Below are 27,920 nucleotides of genomic sequence, written 5' to 3'. Positions count from 1 at the left end.
GACCCTTCTAGTAGGCTGCTAGTCACAGTTCAAAAAACACTACTCCAGAGGGAAAGGGGGACTCATAAACTGATTATAAACTGAAGAAAACACTCCCTGAGGTCAACACTTCTCTTTGGTCTAGTCAATGTTTATTAATTATCTTTTTAAACTGAGGTGTAATTGACATACAACATGAGTTTCAAGTGTACAACATAATGACGTGGTGTTTGTATACACTCCCTGCAAAATGATAACCACAGTAAATCCAGTTAACATCTATCACCATGCATAGTTACAAAAAAACCTTATGTGATGAGAACTTTTAAGATCTGCCCTCCTAGAGGGGCGCCTGGGTGGCTCAGTTGAGCATCTGACTTCAGCTCAGGTCATGATCTCACGGTCCGAGGGTTCGAGCCCCACATCAGGCTCTGGGCTGACAGCTCAGAACCTGAAGCCTGCTTCGGATTCTGTGTCTCCCTCTCTCTCTGCCCCTCCCCCATTCATGCTGTCCCTCTGTCTCAAAAATAAACATTAAAAAAGAAATTTTTTTAAATAATAAAAAAAAAGATCTGCTCTCTTAGAACTTCCAAATATGTAATATAGTATTATTAACTATAGTCACCATGCTGTATATTACATCCCCATGACTTGTAATGGAAGCTTATACTTTTTACCTCTGCCTTTGCCCATTTTGCCCACCCCTCACCTGCCCCCCACCCCCATCACTGGCAACCACCAATCTGTCCTCCATATCTGAGTTCGTTTTGAGTGGGGGGTTGCTTAGATTCCACATATAAATGAGATCACACAGTATCTCTTTCTTATTTCACTTACCATAGTGCCCTCAAGGTCCATCCATGTTGTCTGAAATGGCAAGATTTCATTCCTTTTTATGGCTGAAGAAGAAGTGCATGTACATATACATTTTCTTTATCCATTCATTCATTGATGGACACTTGTTTCCATATCTTGACTATTGTAAACAATGCTGCAATGAATACAGGGGTGCATACTGTTCCCCATAGTGGCTGTACCAATTTATATTCCCACCAACAATGGAAATCCCTTTTCTCCACATCCTCACCAACATTTGTTATTTCTTGTCTTTTTGAGAATATCCATTCTAACAGGTGTAAGGTGGTGTTTCATTGTAGTTTTGATTTGCATTTCTGTGATGATGAATGATGTTGAGCATTTATTCATACACCTGTTGGTACTTACTAGTTAATTTGTTTTCCAAACCCTAGAAAGAAAGTGTGCTATGCAAGGGACGCCTGGGTGGTTCAGTCGGTTAAGCACCCGACTTCAGCTCAGATCATGATCTCAGAGTTAATAAGTTTGAGCCCTACTTCGGGCTCTGTGCTGACAGCTCGGAGCCTGAAGCCTGCTTCGGATTCTGTGTCTCCCTCTCTCTCTGCCCCTCTCCTGCTTACTCTCTCAAAAATAAACATTAAAAAAAAAAAAAGTGTGCCACACAAGAACTTCCCCAGTACCAAGATCCACCATCCATGTTGAGCTCACTCTTTCTGGAGTAATACTTTTCATTGCAAATCAATAAATCCACATTTGATACACATAAATGTTATCCAGGTTAAAACTGGACAGCATCACTGGCCCAACAGCTCCTAGATCTGATGAATTTTGTTGGTATCTCTCGCCTCATTGTGAAACAAGACAGCAATACTCAACTCATGGAAGTTTAGTTCAATGTGATTTTATTTAGAAATTTGCAAAGCTGAAGGAGGAACCCGATGTTTTGTTAAAAGAAAGCAATTTTCACAGTATATATTTAGCCATTTTAGCTCTGTTTTGAATAATAACAGAAAAGGAAGTTTCTGTTCAGTCCTCACTTCACACTCAGCCAGGTGCTTGAGATCTTGTAGAAAGAGAACACATTCCCTGGGCCAAACTCCTAGGAAATCCTCTCACCCAGGTGGACCACCTGGGTTTGTCCCCAGGCAAATACACGAGATCTTATTTTCACTGTTCTACGCAAGGTTCTGAAAATCCTTAATTTTAATGTTGAGAAAAATGTGAAAGGATTCCTTAACTCATTGCCTGCAACAAATCCACCTACTTTTTAATTCTTGACAGTTACAAGTATAAAATACTTGAAATGTATAAGATGCTCCACATTTAATGGAACAACTTGAATATTAAAAAATTCGGTCAAGTAACATGCTTTCATGTCTTAAAATGTTACTTAATACAACGTTACTGAAACAAGATATGCAGCATTTTCTTGTACTTGGTGTTATAAACTCCTACTGACGATGGCTACTTGATGGTCAAAAAATAAATTAAAAAAAAAGAGAAGAAACCATATACGCTGATATATAACAATGCCTGGAGGGAATGTCATGTTTTAAATTTTGTTACTGAAATTAAGCCTGGAAGAAGGAAAAAAAAGGTCTACAAAAGCAACACCCATGTTATTTTAAATGATGAGGTAGATTTTTTTCCTATGCAGTAAAGTGAACAAAAAACGCACACAACTTTCAAATCTTTAAAAAAAAAAACAAGTTCAGGTTATAGTCCCTTTCACAAACAAGACATTTGTAGACTAGGAGGTGGAGAGGTCATCCTCGAGCAGGCTCTGTACTTGGTACGGTACTCGGAGGTTCAACGATCAGTCTTGGATCAATCAACTCTCTCCAAAAAACAGTGATCTGAGGAAAGACACAAAACATTTGGTTTAGAGGCTTCATTTTGAGGTCATCTGGGTTTTAGTCGATTAAAAACTTCAGTCAAGTATATTTCCATTTGTGCAGAATGGTTGAAGACCTGGAATGACGTGAGTCCCAGTAAACTGAGTTCAATTAGGGCAGAAGAACTTGTTTACCTAGAAGGCAACTACACTTTACGTTAAACACATTTTACCCTTCTTTCATTTGGAGCAGGGGGTGGGGTGGGGCGCAGGGCGGTGGTTACAAAGGGGTCAGGGAGGTTTGCCCAACAAGACCCTGTGGCTAGGCGGCCCACGCACTCTTCCCGGGACTGCTGATGTTCCTCTGCGCAGCTCTACAGTCGCTCTCCTGTGCTGCCTAAAACCAGGAGCTGCTTCGCATCTCACCAAGAGCAGCCAATGTGAACACTCGGCCCGTGTGGACGAATCACGAGGGCCATCTAGTGTCAAGGAGAGGTAATTACAGGCTCTGCTTCAGGCCCCGGTTTAATAGGCATAGAGAGGGGAAACTTCCAAGGTTTAATTTTCCAATGTAGTTTCCAAGAATACATTTCAACAAAAAAGCGCAGAGGCATACGTTGCCAATAAAGAAGTACAGGAGATGTGGCCAAATCTGCTGATCCTACCACAGACCCTAAAAATGTGTTTGGGGAATAAATCCCTAAGAGTGTCATCGATCCTAAAGACAAAGCAAAACGCAGTCTGGTTAGGGTTTCTACAAGTTTACATTTCAGGTAAAATGTGAGTCTGCAATACTGAAAGCTACAGAATAATATCCATAACCTTTCAAATATAAACACCTTAAGAGGAAGCATTTTCTTAAATATAAATTCTAGTTAGTTTAATGCTAGCATAGCCTCATGAGCCAGCATTGCCAGCAACTCTGGAAGTCTGGCTGCCTAAAAGCTAAACCATATACTTCTTAAAAGGGCAATTTAAAGATTAAATGGAAGTCAAAAGACAGAATCATCATTTTCATGTCATTTTTCAAAACATCTAAGCTGGCATCAGTCAGAATCACGGTAATATTTGGGAGGTAGTAATGACTGCAAAGAGACACGATGGAGATTTCCAGGGGGGGGGGGTTGTCAATATCCCATTTCTTTTATCTAGGTGCTGGTGACACAGGTATGTTCATCTGTGATAATCGTTCAAGCTGTATACATACGTATAATTTTCTCAATGTATATATCAATAAAGGTTTTTAAATACACTGTTCTTTTCTACTGAAACCCTTATGCAATTAAGATTTTATACAACTCTATAATCTTAAATAAGACTTTGTTATTCGTGAATCTTGTCGTGTAGGCTCTTTGAGATCCGGGACGGTACCCTAACTTGACACTTGGCACTGAACTCGCCACCCTGTAGGCAGACCAGAGATCCCAGGGCCTAGATCTTTTACGACTTTAATACAGGCAGTTCAGGCGGCTGCGATGTCACCTTCCAGACCACCAGAAACCGGAAGCTGTGATGTCACCTTCCAGACTACCAGCAACCAGTCGAGAGAGAATGGACGACCGAGCAATCCCAAGAAGAGAAGCACGCCTACCCTCTTCTCCTGCGTCACAGCGTACTCCACTACCTCAGTTCCATTTTCGTTGTGATAAACCAAATCAAATTTCCCAGGTTCTTTCATGGCTGAAACCAGACGGTAGGAAGGAGAGACAGTAAGTCATTTCCCAGTAGTGAAAATGTTCCTCTACAGGGAATTTATATCATTAGAAAAACAACCACAAACAAATTGTCCATTGAGGTGGAGGCTGGGTACGCACACGAAAGCATGGAGTGTTCAGTGACAGGAGACCCTCGGAAACACCCTGTAACAGCAGACGGGAGCCCCTGGGCCGTTTGCCAGAGACCATCTATCCTTCGTCAAAAAGAAATGAGCTCCATACACTGTTATTAGTACTCCCAGAAAAGAACGTGTGACCATTAGGTAACCCGACAGATACAGGACCTGTTTCAGCAGGTTAACGTGATATGAATTCTGCAAAATTTGTGTATTTTGCTCCGTCCTCAGAAATTAAACGTGCTTACTGCTTGGTAATACAGCAATCCTCGCGTTGCATGGTAGTGTGGGACCATAAAAATGACCATCCAGGCTGACATCATGCAAAACTATCTGAATAATCAATGGAAAAATTATGATTGTCTCATGACCTTTAAAAATGATCAGAACATTAAAATTACTGTACAGGGAGATGAAAAGATATTAAAACTAGCATTTATGTAGTACACTGTAATCTAAGACATCAAAAAGACCGAGAATTAGTGTTCTATTTCTTTGTAAGAAACTTATCAGGCGAAAGAAAAGAAAAGGAAACTTATCAAGGGTGGCTCGAACAGTGCTTGCCTTCCTGTCGCATAACAACAACAACACAGAGAATCTTTACACTTTACGGAACTTGCAGACACCTTTCTAAGCGTGGATCAGCTTTCAGGATTTTTTCCTTTGAGATCTTGACATCATCGTGAAATAACTCTTGGAGCTTCTTTGTTTCTGTTTTGCAACTGTGTGATGTTTTTGCTGATGCCACCTCCGGGACCTCTTTATCCCTGTCATCACCACTACCTTCTTCCTTTATGTCAAGTTCACATAAACTGCAGTTCCAACATCCCCACGGTTAGCGGTTTCTTCTAACTCTACAAGTTTAAACTTCACTTGGGTGTCACCTCCAGAACTACCACTTTTTGTTTCTTTGTTGTACTTTCATCTCTGTCGACCAATTCCCTACCTCCATTATCCTTTTTGTAAGATGCCCTGTGGGTCTATCACTGAGATTGTACAAGGAGACAGCACAGCCTCATGCGATGCTGCGTGTATGGGAACTGAGTAACAGGTGCACAGTGACTTATCACCGGGAGACTTGGAAGGACGTGACATGACTGGTCACCGATCATGATGGGCATCTGTTATTTATGTAGCGATCTGTGGACTGAAGAATTAGCAGAACTTTGTGCCACTAGTCAGTTAACAGGTAACATATCGAATGTCTTTGGGAACTGGCGTTATTTAACTAAACCATGGTAACTAAAGTTCCTATATATCAGAACCATGCAAAGCGAGGACTACCTGTATTTCCACCAGTGAGCAGATAAAAGACACTTCTTGGTGCCCCAAAGAAGGAAAGTTCTAATTGGATGTTATCACTGTCAATCACCTGACAAGCAGTGATCAGGCTGTGTCGTGGAATCTGACCATGGACAAATTTCTTTGCCCACCGTTCCTAGGAAGAGAGATTTCCTCAAATAAAACCTAATGAGAAGAAAGCTGGAAAACCAATTTAAGTTATATCTAATCATTTACTTAACATTATAAAGGGACTTCGTTGGAAAACCATGTTAACTGATTACTGTGTACGGGAGTTTTGAATCTTTTACTCACTACATTATTTAAACACAAGGAGAATATAATTAATTGCCTTTGGTTCTGCTAAAGAAAAAGGGTCTCCCCTGATCTGTGGCCAGGGACCCCTACAACACAACCCAAGTGAAGCCACATACAGTAAAAGCTCTCTTATTCTCAGATTTTAGAACCAATAATGGGTGAGATGAATCAGGGATAAAGCAGGGAGCCATTTAAAACGATGTGTGAGAATGTGCATGCACATATACTTTAGACATTCTATTTTGACTTAACACACTGAAGTATGCTCATTTGCCAATCTTTGGAGATAGACCTGAGAAGGTCTTCGGAGCCCACTGACTAGAGTTCTCTTTCTTTCATAAACCACATACTTAATGTATACCTGCAATTTCTACAATTTTCAGTTCTGAGTTTTTCTAAAGGGATACAAGAATGCAAACACTAGCAAGGCAGCCTGAGTTCAGAATCTTCCTAGATTTTTACCAGATTCCTCCCAATCTCAAAGCAGATCCACCCACACGATTGAATAGTAAATTTCTTAGTTATACTCCTGGGTCGGCATTCAACTTGGGTTTCACAGAAATAATTCTTTTTGCAATCAACGTTCATTAGTTTATGCAGTTTTTATGAAACTGCATAATTACAGGAATAAGAACAACTTGCCTAACAGCTTTGTAAACAGATCCAACAATCCATAGTGGACACACACCTCCACTAGGGGGAGCTCGGGTCTCCTGGGCTGCTCTGTGCGGACAGGGATAGTGGACAGTTAGTCCCAGAGGCCAAGCAAGAGAGCAGCTCCTGTGTGTAAAAGCTATTTAGAAACCAATGTAGATATAAAGAGACTAAATTTTTGAATTCTTTTCTACAAGACTCACCAGGTAAGGATGAAAGAATTTCTATATCTACTTGCTGGGTGTCTGGATTGTGGCTTAGTATTTTTCCTTCCTTTCAAAAATAAAAGTCCAAGTCAAAAACCAGCAGGTAAAACACTGGAATATACTAAAACCACTGAATTATACACTTTAAAATGGTTAAAATGGTAAATTTTACATTACATAAATTTTATCTCAATATGAAAACTTTTTTTCTTTAATAAATCAATATGTAGGAGAAATAAAACTCCCACACACCAAGCCAATATTTCCCCTGAATCTAAATCATTCCAGGGTCAGGTACCACACAACTAGGCACAGCCCCTATAGCCCAAAGTCTGCTAATTATTCAAACGAGCCAATCCTAAACTGCTTCCCCCATCCCGCCTGGCCTATCCCAAGGAAACCCCAATAAAGGCCCTGCCCAGGCTTTCTCTTCACTCCTGTCTCTGCCTCTGGATGACACCCTGGTGCTTTCTTCCAGGGTCCTGCATGGCGTGGCATTCCCCCTCCCTCGGGAAACGTAAGTAATAAATTCTTCTTTCATTGCACTGACTTCTGTGGCATCACTCAGCCACCTTCATCAATTAAAATCCCACAGGTAGGTACGTACACGTGAGACAGGGTTGAGCGTGGAGGAGACTACATCCTTTGAAGACAGATTTAACTTTTGAAGACAAGCTTCAGGAATAAAGCTAGTGATCAAGCTAGATAACAGCACTTGAGGTCAAGGCAAAAAAAAAAAACTGGTACTGATTTTCACTTTCCAAATGGTTTTGAAAATCATTTCCAGAAAGTTCTAAATACCGGGAAAGTAAGAAAACAGCTTTCCAGGGTAAGAACTGTGATGACCAACATAGATTTAATATGCATTAAAAATAATCAGAATCAGGGTGTCTGGGTGGCTCAGTTGGTTGAGCGTCCAACTCTTGATTTCAGCTCAGGTTGTGATCCCACGGTCATGGGATCAAGCCCTGTGTTGGGCTCTGTGCTGAGCGTGGAGCCTGCTTAAGATTCTCCCCCAAGGCCCTTTTTATTCTGTCCCTCTCCCCCACTCATGCACTTTCTCTCTGAAATAAAAAACCAATAATGGGGCGCCTGGGTGGCTCAGTCAGTTGAACACTGACTTCAGCTCAGGTCATGATCTCACGGTTCATGAGTTCAAGCCCTGCTTTGGGCTCTGTGCTGACAGCTCAGAGCCTGGAGCCTGCCTCGGATTCTGTGTCTCCCTCTCTCTGGTCCCTCCCTCGCTCATGCTCTGTCTCTGTCTCTCAAAAATAAAATAAAAAACATTAAAAAAAATTTTTTTAATAAAAAACCAATAATAAAAATAAAAAATAAAAAAATCAGTATCATCTAGAATCATAGTTTGTAGAGGTTGTAGAACATACCAATTCTATATTTCTATCTTGTAGTACATCACAGAATTAAAGTAATTATCTATGGTAAGGTGATAAAACATCCTGGTTTGCCTAAAACAAGTCCATTTACATTTCCTTTCAGGGTAATCATTAATATAATATTAACCCTTTTCATGCACAAGTATCCTGCTTTAGATGACAAATTATATGTCACCTATATAAAGGGGTCAAGATGAAAAATGTGATAAAATACCAGTTACCCAGAACTGACCTACCTTCTAGCCTACTTTTGAGGAAAGGTTCTTACCAAGATTTTAAAAATCTTTCAAGGTTTAAAAAAAGTCTTCCAAGGTATCAACTCATTTTTTAAATGGACTTAATATTCCGTATATTACATAAAAATTAAAAAATGTGCATTTTAACAAAGTTTTCTTTTTTTTTTAAATTTATTCATTTTTGAGAGAGAGACACAAGCACAAGCAGGAGAGGGGCAGAGGGAGAGGGAGACAGAATCCGAAGCAGGCTCCAGGCTCTGAGCTGTCAGCACAGAGCCCGACGCAGGGCTCAAACTCGTGAACTGTGAGATCATGACCTGAGCCAAAGCCAGGCGCTCAACCAACAGTCACCCAGGCACCCCTTTAACAAAGTTTTCAACAAAATTTTGAATGGATGAAAAAAGGAAGGGAACATGTAATTCTGTAATCCCACTGATGGGGTCAAACTTTTACTGAAGTGTGATAAAGCTCATGCCAATGTGAAGTCCCACACACGTGTTAAGTGAATAAATTACAGGGACAGTACTCGTGAATTACCTGTGGTGAACAGATAATATAAAAGGGGCCATGTTAGACCATAAGAATCTGCAGTAATTCACAATTATATAAAAGAGATTCCTATGATGAATGTAATCAAATTTTCTGGCTGAAAGCTATTTAGTATTTTCTTTCAAAGTTTAGGATCCTGGGAGAGTGGCATTCAAATAAGCTTGCTAAGCTGGTTGTCTAAGCTGGTTAGAAAAAAAAAAAAAAAGAATTAAACTTGTCATTATTCTACATTCTTCCCCAGATGTAAGGAAAATAACACTGGGGGCTCCACAGTGATACTGTTAAAAAGTTTACATTTTGATAATGCTCCCATTTTCTACAACATTATTTACTGAAAAAAAATCAAAATTATCCATATTAGCAGTATTAAATACGACTTTAGCTTGTTTAATATACTGACACTTAGTTATCTTTAAATAAAAAGCCTTACCTTGTAGTCAGAGACATCAGGAGAATAATCGGATGTCAGCTCCAAAAGCTAAAAAAGAAGAAAGATCCCACAAATACACAAGCCCCGCAGTTCCTCTCCCCTGCCCCCAAGAAAACATGCAGTGGCGGGGTGCCCACTCCACCATTCTGGGAGCCCTGCCATGACCTGCGGCGAGACAGAAGTTCCAGTGGGAGAGGTTTCTTCGGTTTGGGGTGGAGAGGGGTTGGTGCTACGCAGAGCCTTTCTTAACTGAGCGCTTGCTAGGTTCCACACACCAAGCTCAGCCATTTTTATTCATTCAGAAAACCATAAGTAGGTACCTACTACATGCAATGCACTGGACAGATATGATCTGGAAAGGGTCTAGTACATACACATATATAATCCTGACCTGCCAATGAGTAAGTTTATTTGGAGGGAGAAGAATCTTTTTGGTGGTAATTGTTGTCTTAAAATGTACCTTAAATGCAATCTTTTCTCCAACTTGTGGGGCAGCTGCTAACAGCGGTAACAAACTGTAGTCCTTGTGTGTCTCTACCGGATTCTGAAAGACAGCATGAGTCACGTGACTTTGTTACTGGTGACAAAAGTGAAGCCGTGACATCAACTGCAGACACACCCCACGGGCCTAGCAGAAGAAGCGCACTCACGATAAATAATACTTGCCTGGATAATAGTAGAGGAGTTCGTTACCATTTCATTTAGTTGCTGGTGCTTCTGATACTCAGGGTTTCTATTTAACACAAAGGAAACAGCTTGCCCTCGGCCCCGGCCTCTCCCCCGCACACCCCGACCCCTAGCTCCCTTCCAAGAAAGAAGGTCCTCTCCTCTCCCCCAGCCTCTTCCCAAACTGGTGGGGAGAGTCACGTTGGGAGGGGGCCCGGGAGGAGCCTGTCTGGCACCGTTTGCGTCCGAGAGCTTCCACCCGGCAGCGTGTGGGGTCTGCGCGCACGGCCCCGGGCCCGGACAGCCTCTTCCTGCAAAGAGGCCTACAGGCTTTAAGAAACCCGCAGCGCGCTCCGGGGCGCTCTTCGACACCGTGCACTGGTCGTCCGACTCCGAGCTGGAGTCCGAACTGGAAGATGATGCTCTGGTCGTCTTGCACTTGACGGCCGCACAGGTGAAGCCAGTTTTGGCAGCCACTTTGTTTGCAGTCGTGTTTTTTGTCGAGGGCCCTTCCTTTGATAACTCGGTTGCTGTTTTCTCTGAGCAATTTCTGACCTCCAAGAGGACATTGCTGACACCATCACTGGTGGACTCATGAGAAGACTCGGACTCTGAGGAGGAAATGGGGCTGTCTTTTGGACAGACGCCCGCGCCGCCTTTCCTTTTGGCTTTGACAAGGCTGTTCCTAGCAAGTGAGCCTTTCAGAGGACCACAGTTCGAGATGGCCCAGTCCTTCACCGTCTGTGCTTTAGAAGACCTGGAGTTCTTGGTCTGCCTTTTAAGTTCGCATTTCTCCTTCCTCTTTGGTGACTTTCTTTTGGTTTCTTCGTCATCACCATCCACTACACCACACATGGCTTTGTTTTTCCTCTTGCCCTTTTTCCTCATACTCCGATCTGTGGCAGCTTTAGGTTCTAGATCCAAGGTCTTCCCATTGCTACTGTTCTCTTGCCTCTTCCAATGTTTCTTTGAATTTCTGTAATCTAGTTCGGTTTCTTCACCCTCCTCCAACTTAAATGCCCTCTTCTTTGCTTTTCTGGGTAATAAATGACTATCGTCACCATTCTTGACTGTTACAGTATTCTCCGCGGTTTCTCTCTCTTCTAATTTAACTCTAGCAAAACAACAAGAGAGAAAGCTACAGTGAGTCATTCACAGGCATGTCTCTGGGACACAGTTAGATACCAGGATGGCCGCACACTATACCTGTCATCAGTCGATGGAAAAATGTCAAATAACTTCAGGACAAAAGACTCTTTTTGACAAAATGGTCTATATGGCATCCCTTAGAGTCAACTTTGAAGTGACGAGTTTTATTTATTGAATATCTACTGCATCCCAAGCATTTTCTAGACATTTTCTCTAATCAAATGCCACCATGAAGTAGGTATGCTTCATTTTAAGACAGATCACAGAATTACAATTCAGGTAAGTAACCCACCCAAAGTCCACAGCTAATAGGCAGCAGAGATGGGATTCAAACCTCAGTCTGTCTAACTTCAAAGTTCACAATCTCTCCACTCTATTATGCCGCCTACCCCAAATGGTGATACTGCAGAGTACCCACTCTTCTTTTTATTTTTTTTATTTTTTAAATGTTTATTTATTTTGAGAGAGAGAAGCATGCACGTGCGTGGAGTGGGGTAGGGGCACAAACTGTGGGATCATGACCTGAGCCAAAATCAAGAGTCGGACGTTTAACCAACTTAAATTGTATTAAAAATAAAAATTTTTATTTTTAAATGTGGGCTGCTTTTTCTTAAAATCAGACTTCATTTTCATTTTGTTGAAATTTAGGAAAACTTTCTAACAATTTATGTTCTCTGGGACAGTGACAGCCATCACAAAATTCCATGACATTCTGTGATTATTAATTTTATGTGTCACCTTGACTGGGCCATGACAGCCCAGATATTTGGTTAAACATCATTCTGGGTTTGTCTGTGAGGATATTTCTAGACGAGATTAATATTTGAATGGGTAGACTAATGCCTTGGTGGCTCAGTCAGTTAAGCACCTGACTTCCGCTCAGGTCATGATCTCACGGTTCATGGATTCAAGCCCCTCATTGGGCTCTGTGCTCTGGGCTCAGAGTCTGGAGCCTGCTGCGGATTCTGTGTGGCCCTCTCTGTCTGCCCCTCCCCCACTCATACTCCGTCTCTCTCTGTCTCAAAAATAAAAGAACATTAAAGAAAAAAATTTTTGAATGGGTACACTAAGTCCAGCAGATGGCCCACCCCAATGTGAGTGGGTCTGACCCAATCCATTGAAGGTCTGAACAGAATTCCTTCTCTCTGCCCAACTGTCTGAGCTGGGACCTCAGCCTGCTCCTGCCTTCAGACTCACACTAGAGCTGGAACTTACACCATCGGCTCCCCTGGATCTCAGGCCTTTGGACTTGGACTGGAACTTTATCATCGGTTCTCTTAGGTCTCTGGCTTGCCAATTGTGAATCTTGGGACCTCTCAGCCCCTCTAATCTCATGAGCCAATTCCTTATAACAGATTCATATCTCTATGTATTTATCATTTCCTATTGCTTCCAGTTCTCTGAAGAACCCTAACACACATTTCATCCAAAATGATTACAGTAAAGGAGCTCTGTTGCTCCATGGCCTGGCAACAGCTACCTCTAATATGTGCAGTCCAATGACAGAGAGCCCAGAGTGTCCCCAGTGTCAAGTTCATAGCGGGTGCTCAAAATCGTCTGCTAAAAACAGGCAATATACTTTTAATATGTTTATATCCAGCTATATATTTCATCAATTTTTTTTAGTAACCAGTGAAAGATGTATAATCATATTTGAAAATAAAGTATAATTGGTGAATAAGAATATATAAGCATTCTTTAAATTCTTTTAAGGGACTGTAATACCGGTGGATTTATCTCAATGTGGCAGGTGAAAAAATCCTCAATTATTCTTCAGAATACACAGATACACAGACACATAGAAAGCAAAGTCAAAGCTACTGATATCAGGATAAAGAGAGAAAAAAAAGTATGAACAATCAGAGATTTAGATTATAAAAATACATCATCCTGTATTCCCAGGATGGACTTCAGCATCTAGCAGCAAGGAAGTGATTCGTAAATGGGCAAAAACTAGCTGGAAATCCTGTGACTCTAAGAACAACTGGGGAACTTGTAAGAATAATGGATTGTCCCTTGACATTCTTGATTAATTTGTTTTACTTTGTAGCAATGCTATGATTCAAGTTTCAATTCTAAGGCAACCAATTAGGACTGAATTTTCCATCAAACTTTGAAAATGGTTGCAAGACTCTGTTCAGTCATTGCGGTTTATTAATTCACTGGAACCCGACACCTGCTGCCTTTCAGAGGAGCCTGCAAGACCCTCATGCTTACAAAAGCAGCCCTTGGCATCACCTTACCCATTCTGAAGACAGTGAATCTGTGGATTCTGATACGAAGGTATGACCTATGACTGCTGCCGCCTTATTCACTATCTGTGATTCCTGAGGAGAATCATTTCTGTTGGGAACATAATAAGATTGAAGAACAAAATACCATCCAGAGAGTAAGAAATGGTTCACCTGGGTCTGCCGAGTTACCAACCAATTCCTTTCAGGGTATGCACTTTCCCTGGCAATGTCCTTCATTTCTTTACTTGGATCACAGACAACAAACATAGCTGTCCTTGTACAAAGAGAAGTGAATTACCTATGTAATTAGCAGTGAAAGAGATTTAATTCCAAGAAATTTCTTTTTTTTTTTTTTTTTTTTTTTTTTTAAATTTTTGGGACAGAGAGAGACAGAGCATGAACGGGGGAGGGGCAGAGAGAGAGGGAGACACAGAATCGGAAACAGGCTCCAGGCTCCGAGCCATCAGCCCAGAGCCTGACGCCGGGCTCGAACTCACGGACCGCGAGATCGTGACCTGGCTGAAGTCGGACGCTTAACCGACTGCGCCACCCAGGCGCCCCAAGAAATTTCTAAAACAGACTCTCCAGTGTTCATGCAAACTCTGTAGGGCAAGCCAGGTGATATTATCAAAATGCAAGGTGATCCTTTTTTTTTTTTTTTAAAGATTTATTTATTTCAGTAATCGCTACACCCCCGGTGGGGCTTGAACTCAGACCCCGGGATCAAAAGTCACATGCTGTTTAGACTGAACCAGCCACGTGCCCACGTTAAAGGTGCTTCCTTTAAATGTGCAATTTATTGGGGCGCCTGGGTGGCTTGGTCGGTTAAGTGTCCGACTTCGGCTCAGGTCATGATCTCACAGTCTGTGAGTTCGAGCCCCACGTCGGGCTCTGTGCTGACAGCTCAGAGCCTGGAGCCTGTTGCAGATTCTGTGTCTCCCTCTCTCTCTGCCCCTCCCCTGTTCATGCTCTGTCTCTCTCTGTCTCAAAAATAAACGTTAAAAAAAAATTAAAAAAAAAATGTGCAATTTACTTTCTTTCTTTTAATGTTTTTTTATGTGGGGGGGGGGGGATGGACAGAGAGAGGGAGACAGAGTATCTGAAACTGGCTCTGTGCTGATAGCAGTGAGCCCGATGTGGTGCTCGAACTCACAAGCCACAAGATCATGACCTAAGCCGAAGTCGGACGCTCAATCGACTGAGCCACCCAGGCGCCCCTAAATGTGCAACTTCACTTCTAGGATTCGATCACACAGAAATACAGGCACGTCCAACTGCATAGCCTGACCCCCCCACCCACTGCGGGCCACCCACTTTTGGCCAAGGCCCAAGCGATTGGATTCAAATCCTTGTTCTGACACTTTAAATTTTTAAAATAGTAGCTCAACCTTTCTCATTTGTAAAAATGGGGATAGTGATAATAATTTTAATACTCAGATGAGCTATCATGTATATTTAGGGCAGTGCCAGACTCAGAGCAAGTACCATCCAAATGTTAACTCTAATTTTTGTTAATACAATAAATGTTGTTAGTCCTCCCAGGGCAGGAGTTAGTGGGCTTTAATGAATTTGTCCCATCAAACGGAGATGGAATTCAACAAGGAGAGTAAAAAGGTAGAGCTGGACTCTCTTTGGGTCCCCTCTGTTCCCTGCAGTCTCCCTCCCGTCTGGCTGTGGCATTATCACCTTCAGAGAGGTAAAGCTACTGGACCAAGGGAACACAACTGATGAGTCAAGATGCACACCCAGGGTTCTGACTCCCGACCTTGAATTCTTAATCACATTGCTGTCTTCCTTTTCACACAATACTGAAAAAAAAGTAACTCCTATATTGTTGGTATAAAGACAGACCTGTGCAACTTTTCTGGAGGCTAATTTGACAGTACTTACCAAATTTTAAAATTTGACCAACAAGTACCTCTTCTGGGAATGCATCCGGCTAAATCACTGCCCAAGCACATACAGACACGCAAGAATGCTCACTACAGCAATGTTTACCAGTGGAAACCAGAAAACAACTACCATGGGGAGTGCCTGGCTGACTCAATTGGTAGAACATGTGACTCTTGATCTCAGGGTTGTGAATTTGAGCCCCACGTAGAGATTACTTAAAAATAAAATCTTAAGAAACAAACAAAAACAAAACAAAAAAACTGCCATGGTCGAAATGTTGGTGTCCCCACAAAATCCATGTTGAAATCCTAACCACCAATGTGATGGAATTAGGAAGTGGGGACTTTGGAAGCTGCTTAGGCCATGAGCGTGGACCTCTCATGAATCAGATTAGTGCTCGTATCCAAGAGACCCTACGACACTCCCTAGTCCCGTCCACCACATGAGGACACAGTGAGAAGGTGCCATCTACGAACCAGAAAGCAAACCTCACTAGACACCAAATCTGCTGGCACCTTGATCTTGGACTCCCCAGTCTCTGAACTATAAGAAATTAATTTCCGTTGCTTTATTTTTCAATTTATTTTTAATTTTTTTTAACATTTATGATTTAGTTTTGAGACAGAGGGAGACAGAGTATGAACAGAGGAGGGTCCGAGAAAGAGGGAGACACAGAATCTGAAACAGGCTCCAGGCTCTGAGCTGTCAGCACAGAGCCCTACTCGGGGCTCAAACTCACAAACCTCAGGATCATGACCTGAGCTGAAGTCGGACATTTAGCTGACTGAGCCACCCGGGTGCCAATTTCTGTTGTTTATAAGCTACCCAGATTATGGTATTTTTATTATAACAGCCCAAATGAACTAAGATAACAACCTAAAATGTCCATTAGGAAGAAATTGGTTAAATAAATTTATGGCATGTAAAAGAATACTATGTGGCATTTAAGAAACATTGTTTTTACATTTATTTATTTTTGAGAGACAGAGTGTGAACAGGGGAGGGGCAGAAAGAGAAGGAGACACAGAATCCAAAGCAGGCTCCAGGCTCCGAGCTGTCAGCACAGAGCCCGACCCGGGGCTCAAACCCATGAACCGTGAGATCATGACCTGATCTGAAGTCAGACGCTCACCTGACTGAGCCACCCAGGCACCCCTACTATGTGGCATTTAAAAAGAAGCATGTAGGGGCACCTGAGTGGCTTATAGGGTTCAGCATCCAACTCTTGATTTTGGCTCAGGTCATGATCCCAGCGTCGTGGGACTGAGCCCTGCGTCAGGCTCCACACTGAGCATGGAACCTGCTTAATATTCTCTCTCTCTCTCTCTCTCTCTCTCTCTCTCTCTCTCTCTCTCTCCCCTTCTGCCCCTCTCCCCAGCTCATGCACTCTCTCTTTAAAACAAAAAAATAAAATAAATTTAAAAAAAGAATGATGTACATCACATACTATATACACTAAAATGAAAGATACCCAAGATATGTTAGGTAAAAAAGTGAGGTGCAGGGGTGCCTGGGTGGCTCAGTCAGTTGAGAGTCAGACTCTTAATTTTGGCTCAGGTCATGATCCTAGGGTCATGGGGTCAAGTCCTGCATCAAGATCTGCGCTCAGCACAGAACTTGCTTAAGATTCTCTCTCTCTCAGGGCGCCTGGGTGGCTCAGTCGGTTAAGCATCCAACTCTTGATTTCAGCTCAGGTCATGATCTCACGATTCATGAGTTCGAGCCCCTCAGGCTCCATGCTGGCAATGTGGAGCCTGCTCGGGATTCTCTCTCTCCCACTCTCTCTGCCTTTCCCCAGCTCTCTCTCTCTCTCTCTCTGCCCCTCTCCCCCAATGGCACTTGCTCTGTCTCTCTAAAAAAAAAAAAAAAAAAAAAGTCAGGTGCAGGACAATATGTATATTATAATGGCATGTGTATTTAAAAAGTATATGTTTGCGTGTGTATGAGAAAAAAAAATCTAGGAAGACAGACCCCAAACTTAACTGAGGATACTTCTAGAGAATGGGGTAATACCAGAAAGAGTATGTGAGAAGATAAATAAGGGACTCTTTACCTTGAGCCATTTTAAAGTATAAATCTTTTTTCGTCTGTCAAAGCAGAAAACGTCAGACTGTGGGCGCGTAAGAGGATGGGCCGTGAGGAAATGGCCGTGGCATACAAGTGAGGAGAAACCTCTCCAGCCTCACGGGATAGCCACCACCTGGCTCACCTTTCCCCATTAGACTTTTCAGTACTCCAGCAACCCCTACAGAATCCTTCTGTGGCCAGATGCATCTCTTCACCGAGTCAGGCTAGCTTTTGCCTCCACTAGTAATGGGCTACCCAACATTTCCATTTCCTACATGTCCTTCAAGGTGCTGCAAAATTCCCTGACCCCTTGTGTTTCACGAAGATCTCTCCCTTCTCCACTGTCTCCTGCGCTTAGCAACACAATCTAGTGTAATTATCCAGGCTGCCTGCCTGCATCACACAAGAAGGTAACATACAAAAACATGAAACTAGTTATCTTGGTCTACTCCAACAATATTAGGAACCTTTAAAAAAAAGAGACTAGGCTTTCTTCTGAAGCTCTGGAGAAAGGTGAATCTGTTGGGGGAAGACAGAAATGATGGAAAACAGGAAACCACAAAAACATACGAAATCTTTACAAATTGGGGCGCCTGGGTGGCTCAGTTGGTTGGGCGTCCGACTTCGGCTCAGGTCATGATCTCACAGTTCGTGGGTTCGAGCCCTGCGTCGGCCTCTGTGCTGATAGCTCAGAGCCTGGAGCCTGTTTAGGATTCTGTGTCTCCCTCTCTCTCTCTGCCCCTCCCCTGTTCACGCTCTGTCTCTGTCTCAAGAATAAATAAACATTAAAAAAAATTTTTTAAACAAAAATTTTTACAAATTCAATTTTTTTCCTAAGGTCTGCCCCATTAACCACCGAAGCCAGCTACAGAGATATTTCTTACCATACACAGTTATGCATTTTAAGTGTTTAGGAGGAATTCGGCCTGCCACCGTGCTATGTTTATTTCTTATAAAAGCCATCATCATTTGCTTTTGACATTGTTCACTTCATTATACAGAGTGCAATTCCCAGGTGATTCATTACTTGAGGTGTAACTGCACTGCAGTTAGTGAGCAGCAAGTTAGTAATTCATTAGGCAGGGGGTAGGTCAGAAAGTAAACTTCACAGGAGGGGATACAGTCCTTACAACCGTAACATTTAAGCAGTTCCTGAATTGCACAAATAATGGAAAGCTATTTCAGTGAATAAAAAGGAAAAAGAACTCTTTTTGAAATTTTAACTATTTCAAATTGTCTTTAGAAACGACTAAACATTAGTAAATCACAGCATTCCCATTTTTAAGAGAGACACACACACAAAGATGTAGTAATTGTTCCAAACTGAATTCCCTGATGTTCTGAAGAAATCTCATGAATCTGACATGCTCTGAGGAAAGAATATTCAACAAAGAGCAAGCAGAGGAAGCAGCCTGGTTCAAAACTCTAGAACTTTTTCATTGTACCTGAAGTTTTAAAAAGAAGCCCTGAATAAATTAGTCTAAGATAAGAATCCAAACTGAAATGATCCTGTCTTACCATTTTATTGAGACAAATCAACCACACATGGGCAATTCATACCACAATGGCTCCTCGATACCCACCTCTGTGTCATTTTTAAATTTTATTTATTTGTTTATTTGGAGAGAGAGAGAGCGAGCAGGGAAAGGGCAAAGACAGAGGGAGAGAGAGAATCCCAAGTAGACTTTGCACTCTCAGCCCAGAGCCCTACTCAGAGCTGGACCTCACGACTGTGAGATCATGACTTGAGCCAAGATCAAGAGTCTGAGCTCAACTGACTAAGCCGCCCAGGCGCCCCCTCTGTATCATTTTTTTTTTTTTTATTTCCAAAAGCATATTTAAAACTATTTTATTTTCCAATTCACAACCCAAAAGGTCCCAAACACCTACTTAAATGAACCATAAAATACCCAGGTGAGGCAAGAATGACACCGTAAGTCTCAGGAGATCTGGCAGGAGCTTACTAAGGCTGGACAAACTGCACGCTTGGAAGAGAACATGACTGTTCTATTTGCCTGGGCCCCCTGCACCTGACCTTGCCAGCCGCCAGGGGAAGGCCAGGTCTCATGCACATCCGCATCCGGCGCATGTAACACAGTGCCTGGGTAAGAACGCGCTTGCTAAATCAAGGTTGCAAGAAGCACGCGCCCGGCCCGGGCACCAGATCACAGTCTTCCCAGGCTTGTCCCAGTAACCACTTGCCCCCGGAGCACTCCGGGAAGGATGCTCCTCCCAGTGCAGATTCCTGAGCCCCATCCTGGCCTAGACCAATCAGCATCCCTCCGGTGCACGAATGAGCAGCTTGACAGCCCCACCCCACGCCCACCCCCACTCCACACCCCTCACCCACGCGCGGCCTCCAGAGGCCCGAGGCGCCCCGGGCGTGCGCAGGCGCGTCCCCGGCCCGCCGCCCACCCCGCCACCCCCAACCCCGCGCCTCGCCCACCTGAGGCAGTCGTTGTCTCGTACCAGGCGCGCGCTCTCGGCTGGGGGCAAAAGCCCCCCCTCCAAGTAGAGGCCCAGGATGGCCCCAGAACTGAAGCCGAAGCGCTGGCGGATGAGACTAATGAGATCCGTGACCACTCGGCATCTGTTCAAGTCGACGAGAAGCCAAAAGGCCGTGCAGTGAGGGGTAGCTGGAGGCGGATAATCAAATTGAAGCCGTAGCCTAACCGTCTCGGAGGCCGCCATCTTGCCCGTTGCTCAACGGAAGCCGAGAGACACCACAGGGCTACCGAGAGGCGTGCTCGGCGGCCCGCCCCCTGGGGCCTTTTAACGTGTGCCCTCTATTGGCTGCCAGTGGCTACTGCAGGCTCCCGTGACCCGCAAGAACGCGGAGCGGGGTTGATTCGATTCCATTTTGCTCATCGCTGGGCTAGGGAAGGGCATAAGTGAAATAAATGCCTTCATTCCTTTCCCGCTGAGCTCTATGCAGGGTCGAAATTTAGGCAACTTTCTGGATAAACAAGCACTTCTCAGTCGTTGTCTTCTAAGATATTTGCTTATATATGGAAAAGAATTTCAAAAAAGCAGTTACTCCCAATACATTTGACAATTTTTTCGTTGGTAAAGAGTTGGAAAAGATGCATTTCCCGGTATATTGTAAATATACGTTTAAAATAAAACCACTTGTCACTCCTTTACATGTGCCTAGTGGAATTGAAAGACCTTATCGGTGTAATACCTACCACCATCCATATTTTATTTTTATATTTTTAATGTTTATTTTTGAGAGACACAGAGCGCAAGTGGAGGAGGGGCAGAGAGAGAGGGAGACACAGAATCTGAAGCAGGCTTCAGGCTCTGAGCTGTCAGCACAGAGCCCAACTTGGGGCTCCAACTCATGAATCGCAAGATCATGACCTGAGCCTAAGTCAGATGCCCAACCGACTAAGCCACCCAGGTGCCCCATCCATATTTTAAAATATAAAAATAAGCCCCCTTATTAACCACTAGGTAAGTAAATCATAAAGTGTACATCATTCAAATTTCCATTCCATCCGTTCACATAGCATATTAATTCCTTTAGTTTTCATGACAAAGATATGAATTATGAACTATTACTATTCCCATTTTGAAGATTAAAAAAAAAAGGGTTTAGATTAAGTAACTAACCCAAGGTTACTGGACTAGTAAATGCGAATATTTTGTAGTCAGTGGACACATTGAAAGAAAATTTTTTGGGAAATTTTATTTTCCCGTAACCCTAATGCTATATATCTTCTGATTGAGTTATTATTACTGTTATGAATGGTACACAACTGATCAAAATAGCATAAAACATCACACATTTTGGTACAAAATTATTAAACAGGGAAAATAAAAGGGACATGGAAACATCTATTAACGAAATGGAGCTGCCTTTTTTTTTTTTTATTTATTAGGTCAAGTCTTTCTGGATGAATATTGCTAAATGAGACAGGGCTCCACATTGATTCTAGATCGATTTTTTTGTTTTTATAGATGTAAAGTCCTGAGAAAACTTGTTCATTTATATAAGTGGGTAAGACTAGAAGGGCTTGGCGCCTGGGTGGCTCAGTTGGCTGAACGTCTGACTTGGGCTCAGGTCATGATCTCACTGTTCTTGAGTTCAAGCCCTGCATAGGGCTCTCTGCTGTCAGCACAGAGCCTGCTTTGGATCCTCTCTCTGCCCCTCCCCGGCTCACACATGCATGCACTCTCTTTCCCCCCTCTCAGAAATAATAAATAAACATTAAAAAAAAAAAAAAGAATAGAAGGCCTTATGTCGTTGGCAATGTCAGCCAGTTGTTTAAACTCCTTCCACGTTACATGCTAAAGTTTCCTAGAGATCTTCCTTTAAAATTTTTTTTCATGGGTACCTGGGTGGCTCAAGCCATTAAATTAAGCATCCACCTTCGGCTCAGGTCATGATTTCGCGTTTGTGAGTTTCAGCCCCGCGTCAGGCTCTGTGCTGACAGCTTCTCAGAGCCTGGAGCCTGCTCCAGATTCTGTTGTCTCCCTCTCTCTTTGTCCTTCTCCCACTCAAAATCTCTCTCTCTCTCTCTTCCTGAAAAATAAAGAAAAACACTTAAAAAATTTATTTTCAGTACTCCATCAGCCAACAATTCAATTATGTTGCATAATGTTAAAAACAAAGAATTGGGAATCACCTGACATCCAAAAGGAGCGTTTGCCCAGTCGCTAGAGTCATTCACTTTCTCAATATTTGGGAAGCTCCATTGAGACTTAAGGGATGACTACACCACTTAATCTTACATTTAGAGGTGCTTGGTTTATGGAGCTAAATGAGATGAAATGGGCAAAAAATGAGAATTGTAATCAAAGACTTGAATATTCATGGGTAGAGACATAGTGGACGTTTGAACTGTTACAGATTTACTAGCAATTTAATTTGATAGTCGAAATCAATTAAGTTTATAAGCACTCATTTGACTGAATTGAAAGAGAGTATCAATATCTAAGAGAAAGGAGTTGATCCCAATAGAAAGAAGCCGTTTTCTCAAGGTCAGGGCATTACTAGATTTTATGTATCAGTGATTGCTGCCTTGTCCATTATTTACTGTAGAATGCACTACAGTTCTCCCTAAAGTTAATCTAAATTTAATAAACCTGGTACAAATAAATAACCAAGTATAGTAGGTGCCAGTAAGGCTACATAGATGGAGGCAGGAGAGAGAAAAAGATACTTTTACTTTGGAGAACAGAAACAGTGCCATCACATTCTCAGGCAATCAGCTTTAGGAAGAAGTTCAAGTGGGGGCGCCTGGGTGGCTCAGTCTGTTGAGTGTCCAACTCTTGATTTCAGCTCGGGTCATGACCTCACAGTTCTTGGGTTTGAGCCCCGTGTCAGGCTCTGTGGTGACAGTGCACAGCCAACTTGGGATCCTCTCTCTCTGTCCCTCCCTCTTTCTGTCTCCTACAAAATAAATAAATAAGTAAACATTAAAAAAAAAAAAAGATTCACAGATGAGAAAGAAAAGATTAGTGAACTTGAAGACACAGTAATAGGAGCTATCTTAAGTGAGACACAGAGGGGCACTTGTGGCTCAGGTCATGATCTCACAGCTTGTGGGTTCCATCCCCGTGTCAGGCTCTGTGCTGACAGCCCCAAGTTCAGAGCTTGTAACCTGGAGCCTGCTTTGCCTCTCCCCCGCTTTCACTCTGTCTCTCTCTCAAAAATAAATAAGCATCAACAACTTTTTTTTTTTTTTAATGCTGAAAGAAAAATACTGTGACCTTGAAACTCTTTACCCCGTGTAATTGTCTTTAAAAAATGAAAGTGAGTGGTGTCTGGGTGGTTCAGTGAGTTAAGCGTCTGACTTCAGCTCAGGTCAGGATCTCATGGTTCAGGAGCTTGAGCCCCACATCAAGCTGTCTGCTGGCACCACAGAGCCCACTTTGGTTGCTTTTTTTAAAAAAAATTTTTAATGTTTATTTATTTTTGAGAGAGACAGAGAGAGAGAAAGTGCAAGAGGTGGTGGGACAGACAGAGAGGGAGACACAGAATCCAAAGCAGGCTCCAGGCTCTGAGCTGTCAGCACAGAGCCCGACATGGGGCTCAAACTCACAAACTGTGAGATCATGACCTGAGCCAAAGTCGGACACTTAACCAGCTGAGCCACCCAGGTACCCCAGCACAGAGCCCACTTGGGATCCTCTGGCTCCCTCTTTCTCTGCCCCTCTCTGGCTTGTGCTCCCTCTCTCTCTCTCTCTTTCTCTCTCATAAATAAATAAATAAATAAATAAATAAATAAATAAATAAATATTTTAAAAAATGGAGAATCTCGGGGCGCCTGGGTGGCTCAGTTGGTTAATCGTCTGACTCTTGGTTTTGGCTCAGGCCATGATCTCACAGGTTACTGGAATCTAGCCCTGCATTAGGCTCTGCACTGACAGCCCAGAGTCTGCTTGGGATTCTCTCTTTCCCTTTCTCTCTGACCCTCCCCCTGTCTCATTCTCTCTCTCTCTCTCTCTCTCTCTCTCTCTCAAAAGAAATAAACTTAAAAAGAAAAAAAAAGGAAGAAGTTCAAGTGAAAAAAAGAGATGTATAATCTGATTCTCTTAAAACCACACAGTCCTGTTTCACCTTAGAAAGTGTTTGGGTAAAAAAAAAAAAGAAAAAAGAAAAAAAATCAGATATAAATCCAGAAGCCAGTTTTAAAAAAGAAAAGAAAGTGTTTGGGTACTCTTCAGCACTTACTTGCCCCCAGTCTGAAGACTGCTACTCCAAAAGTGAAAAGGTACTTAAGCAGCAGGTGGCTTTTAAGTCCTTGCATGACTATTCTTGTTTCCTTCCTGGAGATAGTCAAATGTCACCATTCCCTCTACTATGGGAACCAGGCGTGATGACAAAGGGTTGACACTACACTGTAATTCTAAGAGTCAGATCTAACCTTAGCTATAATCCAATTGAATCTAATGTAATCTAAGAGTCTGAAACAAAGTATTAAATTATTTTAATAAGGCTGGGTGGTAGGTAACCAATTCCGTGTGCTTATCTGTATTTTGCCATGTTCGTGACTACAAAAATTTATAGAAAGGACCTATTCTTTTTTCAAATTACCCTTTAGAAGTTTCTAAACACTTGTCTAAATTATAAATTCAGATACCCTTTGACCTGGCAATTCCACATCTAGGCATTTATCCTACAGATAGACTAACACTATGTGCAAAGGCTCCTGCGTCATGTTTGCTGAAACGTTGTAAAAACAAACAACAAGAAACAAATAGTCATCGACGGGGATTTAATTGAATAAAATTAGTGTACGTCCAATGGTTGTATAGAATTCCGCTGTATCAAAATGTATTCAGTTAAACCCCTATTGAGGTAGTTCCAAATACATTGCCATGGAAATGTGCCTAGGATATAATGAAAGGGCAAGGAGCAGAGAAGTATATATTTTATGTTTCTATTTGCTTTCCTTTTTCAAATTAAGTTTTTTTAGTATGAGATAATTATAGAGTCACATGCTGTTGTAGCAAATAGTACAGGGAGATCCATGTGACCTTTGCCTCAGTGATAACCAAGACATTGACATTGATACAATCAAAGTACAAAGCAATTCCATCATCACAATGATTTTTCCTGTTGCTCTGTTACAGCCACTGCAAGGCTTTCCATTTCCATGATTTTGTCATTTCAAGAATGCTAGGGGCCCCTGGGTGGCTCAGTTGGTTAAGCATCTGACTTCAGATCTCATGGTTCGTGAGTTCCAGCCCCGAGTCAGGCTCTGTGCTGACACCTTGAAGCCTGGAGCCTGCTTCAGATTCTGTGTCTCCCTCTCTCTGCACCTCCCCTGCTCGCATTCTGTCTCTCTTTCTCAAAAATAAATAAACATTGAAAAAGAAATTAAAGAATGTTATAGGAGAGGGGCGCCTGGGTGGCTCAGTAGGTTAAGTGTCTGACTTTGGCTCAGGTCACCATCTCAGGGCTTGGCTCCTGAGTCTCCCTCTCTCTCTGCCCTTCCCACACTAGCACATGGCATGTACTTTCTCTCTCTCTCTCTCAAAAATAAATAATACACATTTTTTGAAGAAGTATGTTATATGAGTGAAATCATAAAGTATGTAACCTTTTGGTGTTGGCTTCCATTCCCCCTCAGCAGAACTCTCTGGAGATTCATCCAGGTTGTTGTGTGTGTCCACAGTTTGTTCCCTATTATGGTTGAATAGCATTCCATGGCATGGACGAACCAGTTGGTTTAACCATTTGGGTTGAAGGCCTGTTGGCTCTGTTCAAGGTCATTTGGGTCGTTTCTAGTTTGGGGTTATTACAAATAAAGCTCCTATAAACATTTATTTACAGATTTTTTTTTTTTTTTTTTTTTTTTTTTTTTTTTTTTTAATGGGAGCATAAGTCTTTATTTCTCTGGGATAAATGCCCAGGACTACAATTGCTGGGTCATATGATAGTTGCATGGTTAGTTTTTTAAGAAATTGCCCAACTGTTTTTCAGAGTAGCTGAACTATTTTGTATTCCCACTTGCCATGTATGAAGTGATTCAATGTCTCCATACCCTGGCCACCCTTTGGCATTGTTGTGTTTTTCATTTCTACCTTTCTGATAGATATGTAGTGGTTTCTCATGGTTTTAATTTGCATTTCCCTAATGGCTAATCGTGTTAGACACATTTCCCTCTACTTATTTGCTATCTTCTTCTGTGAAATATCCCTTCAAGTCTCTTACCCATGTTCTGTGTGGATTGCTTGCTTTTTCTACTGTTGAATTTTGAGAGATCTTCATATATTCTAAATACTTCTACTACTATTCTGTTAGATGTGGTGTTTGCAAATATTTTCTCCCACTCTGTAGTTTGTCTCATCATTCTCTTAACAGGGCTTTCCATAAAGCAATAGTTTTCCAATTTAATGAGGTCCAGTTTCTCAGTTTTTCCTTTTGTGAGTCATGTTCTTGGTATCCTTTGATAACCTAGTAACTCTTTGCCTGGCACCATGTCCCAAATTTTCTCTTCTCCCCCGCCCCACAAACTCTTATATTGTGCATTGAAGTCTGTGGTCCATTTTGCGTTATTTTTTTGTATAAGATGTGAGACTTATATTGAGGTCCCTTTTCTTTGCCTCTGGATAGCCAATTGCTCTAACACCATTTGTTGAAAAGGCTACGTTTCCTCCATTGAATTGTTTTTGAACTGTTGACGCTGAGGACACAGGTCACCCCAAGATGGGCCACTTTGACATGAAGATTATTTTGAGTCAAAGGCAAATGAGACCCTATGGGGTCAAGAGAAAATTTGCCCCTCCCTTAACTACATAGAAGAATCTAAGTTGGGGGTGTTTTCCAGAATAAGGGTTATTAGCAGGGACCAACTTTATCTGAGGGACCCATCTGTATGGTGGGGCGCTGCCCCACCTAATTACCCCACCTAATTACCTTCTATCTGTTCTTCTTCTTATGGCTCTTATTCTTTCCTCTGAAGTGCCAGACCCTTACCCTTTTCTCCTCAGTTCAGGATGACATATGTACCTCATTTTGCTTGTCTCTGGAATTTCCATGTCTGTGTGGATTCCCCGTATGTGTGCTGTTACATTTGATTTTCTCCTGTTAATCTGCATGTATATCTAGCTGTATATCAGCTCGAAGGACCTTTGAAGGGGCAAGAATTCTCACTCCCCCAAAAAACCTTTGTCAAAAATCAGCTGGGGGGCAGCGCAGAGCCTCATGTGGGGCTTAAACCCACAAACCCATGAGACTGTGACCTAAGCCAAAATCAACAGTTGGACCTTTAACCAACTGAACCACCCAGGTGCCCCCTAAGGTTTTATTTTTAAGTATTCTCTACACCCTAGGTGGGACTCAAACCCACAACCCTGAGATGGAAGGTCACAAGCTCTACTGACTGAGCCAGCCAGGTACCCCAGGAATGTGATCTTTAATAGCCAAATTAGAATTTCCTGGTAAGCTCTAGTTAAGTAATCTATGTGATAACTCGCTTCCCCCACCCCAAGAAAAGCCTTGCCTGAAACAATCCTTTCTTTTCTTTTGTTCGTAGCTTCCTTGTCCAGAGGTTTCTGCCTACAAAAGCCTTCCATTTTGTATAGCTCCTTGGATCCCCTTTCTTTCTGCTAGACGGTATGCTACCAGATTCATGTATCATTGAATACAGCCAACAAGATCTTTAAAATTTCTTTCAGTTGAAGGATGCCTGGATGGCTCAGTTGGAGGAATGTGGGACCCTTGAACTTGGGGTCATGAGTTTGAGCTCCGTATGGGGTGTAGAGGTTACTTAAATAAATAAAACTTAAAAAAAAAAAAAAACTTACTCAGTTGAATTTTACTGGTTCAACACACCTATATACATTACCATTACTTCAGGAAATTACCTTATGTTCCTTCCCTGTCAATGTCTGAGGTTTTATCCCCCAGGGGGCAACCATAGTTTC

General features: G+C 42.3%; 1 protein-coding gene across 2 annotated transcripts; it reads right to left on the bottom strand.

The window, feature by feature from the left end:
- Positions 1-1,680: 1,680 nt before the first annotated feature.
- On the bottom strand, positions 1,681-20,264 carry COIL (coilin). Of its 2 annotated transcripts, XM_060646484.3 has the most exons (7): positions 19,984-20,264; positions 10,195-11,308; positions 9,989-10,072; positions 9,529-9,576; positions 6,917-6,986; positions 4,221-4,309; positions 1,681-2,651 (listed from the first exon to the last, which is right to left on the bottom strand). In XM_060646484.3, the coding sequence occupies exons 1-7, from the start codon at positions 20,226-20,228 to the stop codon at positions 2,562-2,564; spliced, it is 1,740 nt and encodes a 579-aa protein (XP_060502467.1). In that variant the 5' UTR covers positions 20,229-20,264; the 3' UTR covers positions 1,681-2,561. The 2 variants fall into 2 exon arrangements, with proteins under 2 accessions (XP_060502467.1, XP_060502468.1); XM_060646485.3 differs by lacking the exon at positions 4,221-4,309.
- Between the last annotated feature and the right edge of the window lie 7,656 nt (positions 20,265-27,920).

This window comes from Panthera onca, chromosome E1 (genome assembly GCF_046562875.1).
Source record: "Panthera onca isolate mPanOnc1 chromosome E1, mPanOnc1 haplotype 2, whole genome shotgun sequence".
In the NCBI taxonomy this organism is placed as follows: domain Eukaryota; kingdom Metazoa; phylum Chordata; class Mammalia; order Carnivora; family Felidae; genus Panthera; species Panthera onca.
This window is presented reverse-complemented; position numbering and strand designations above follow the sequence as displayed.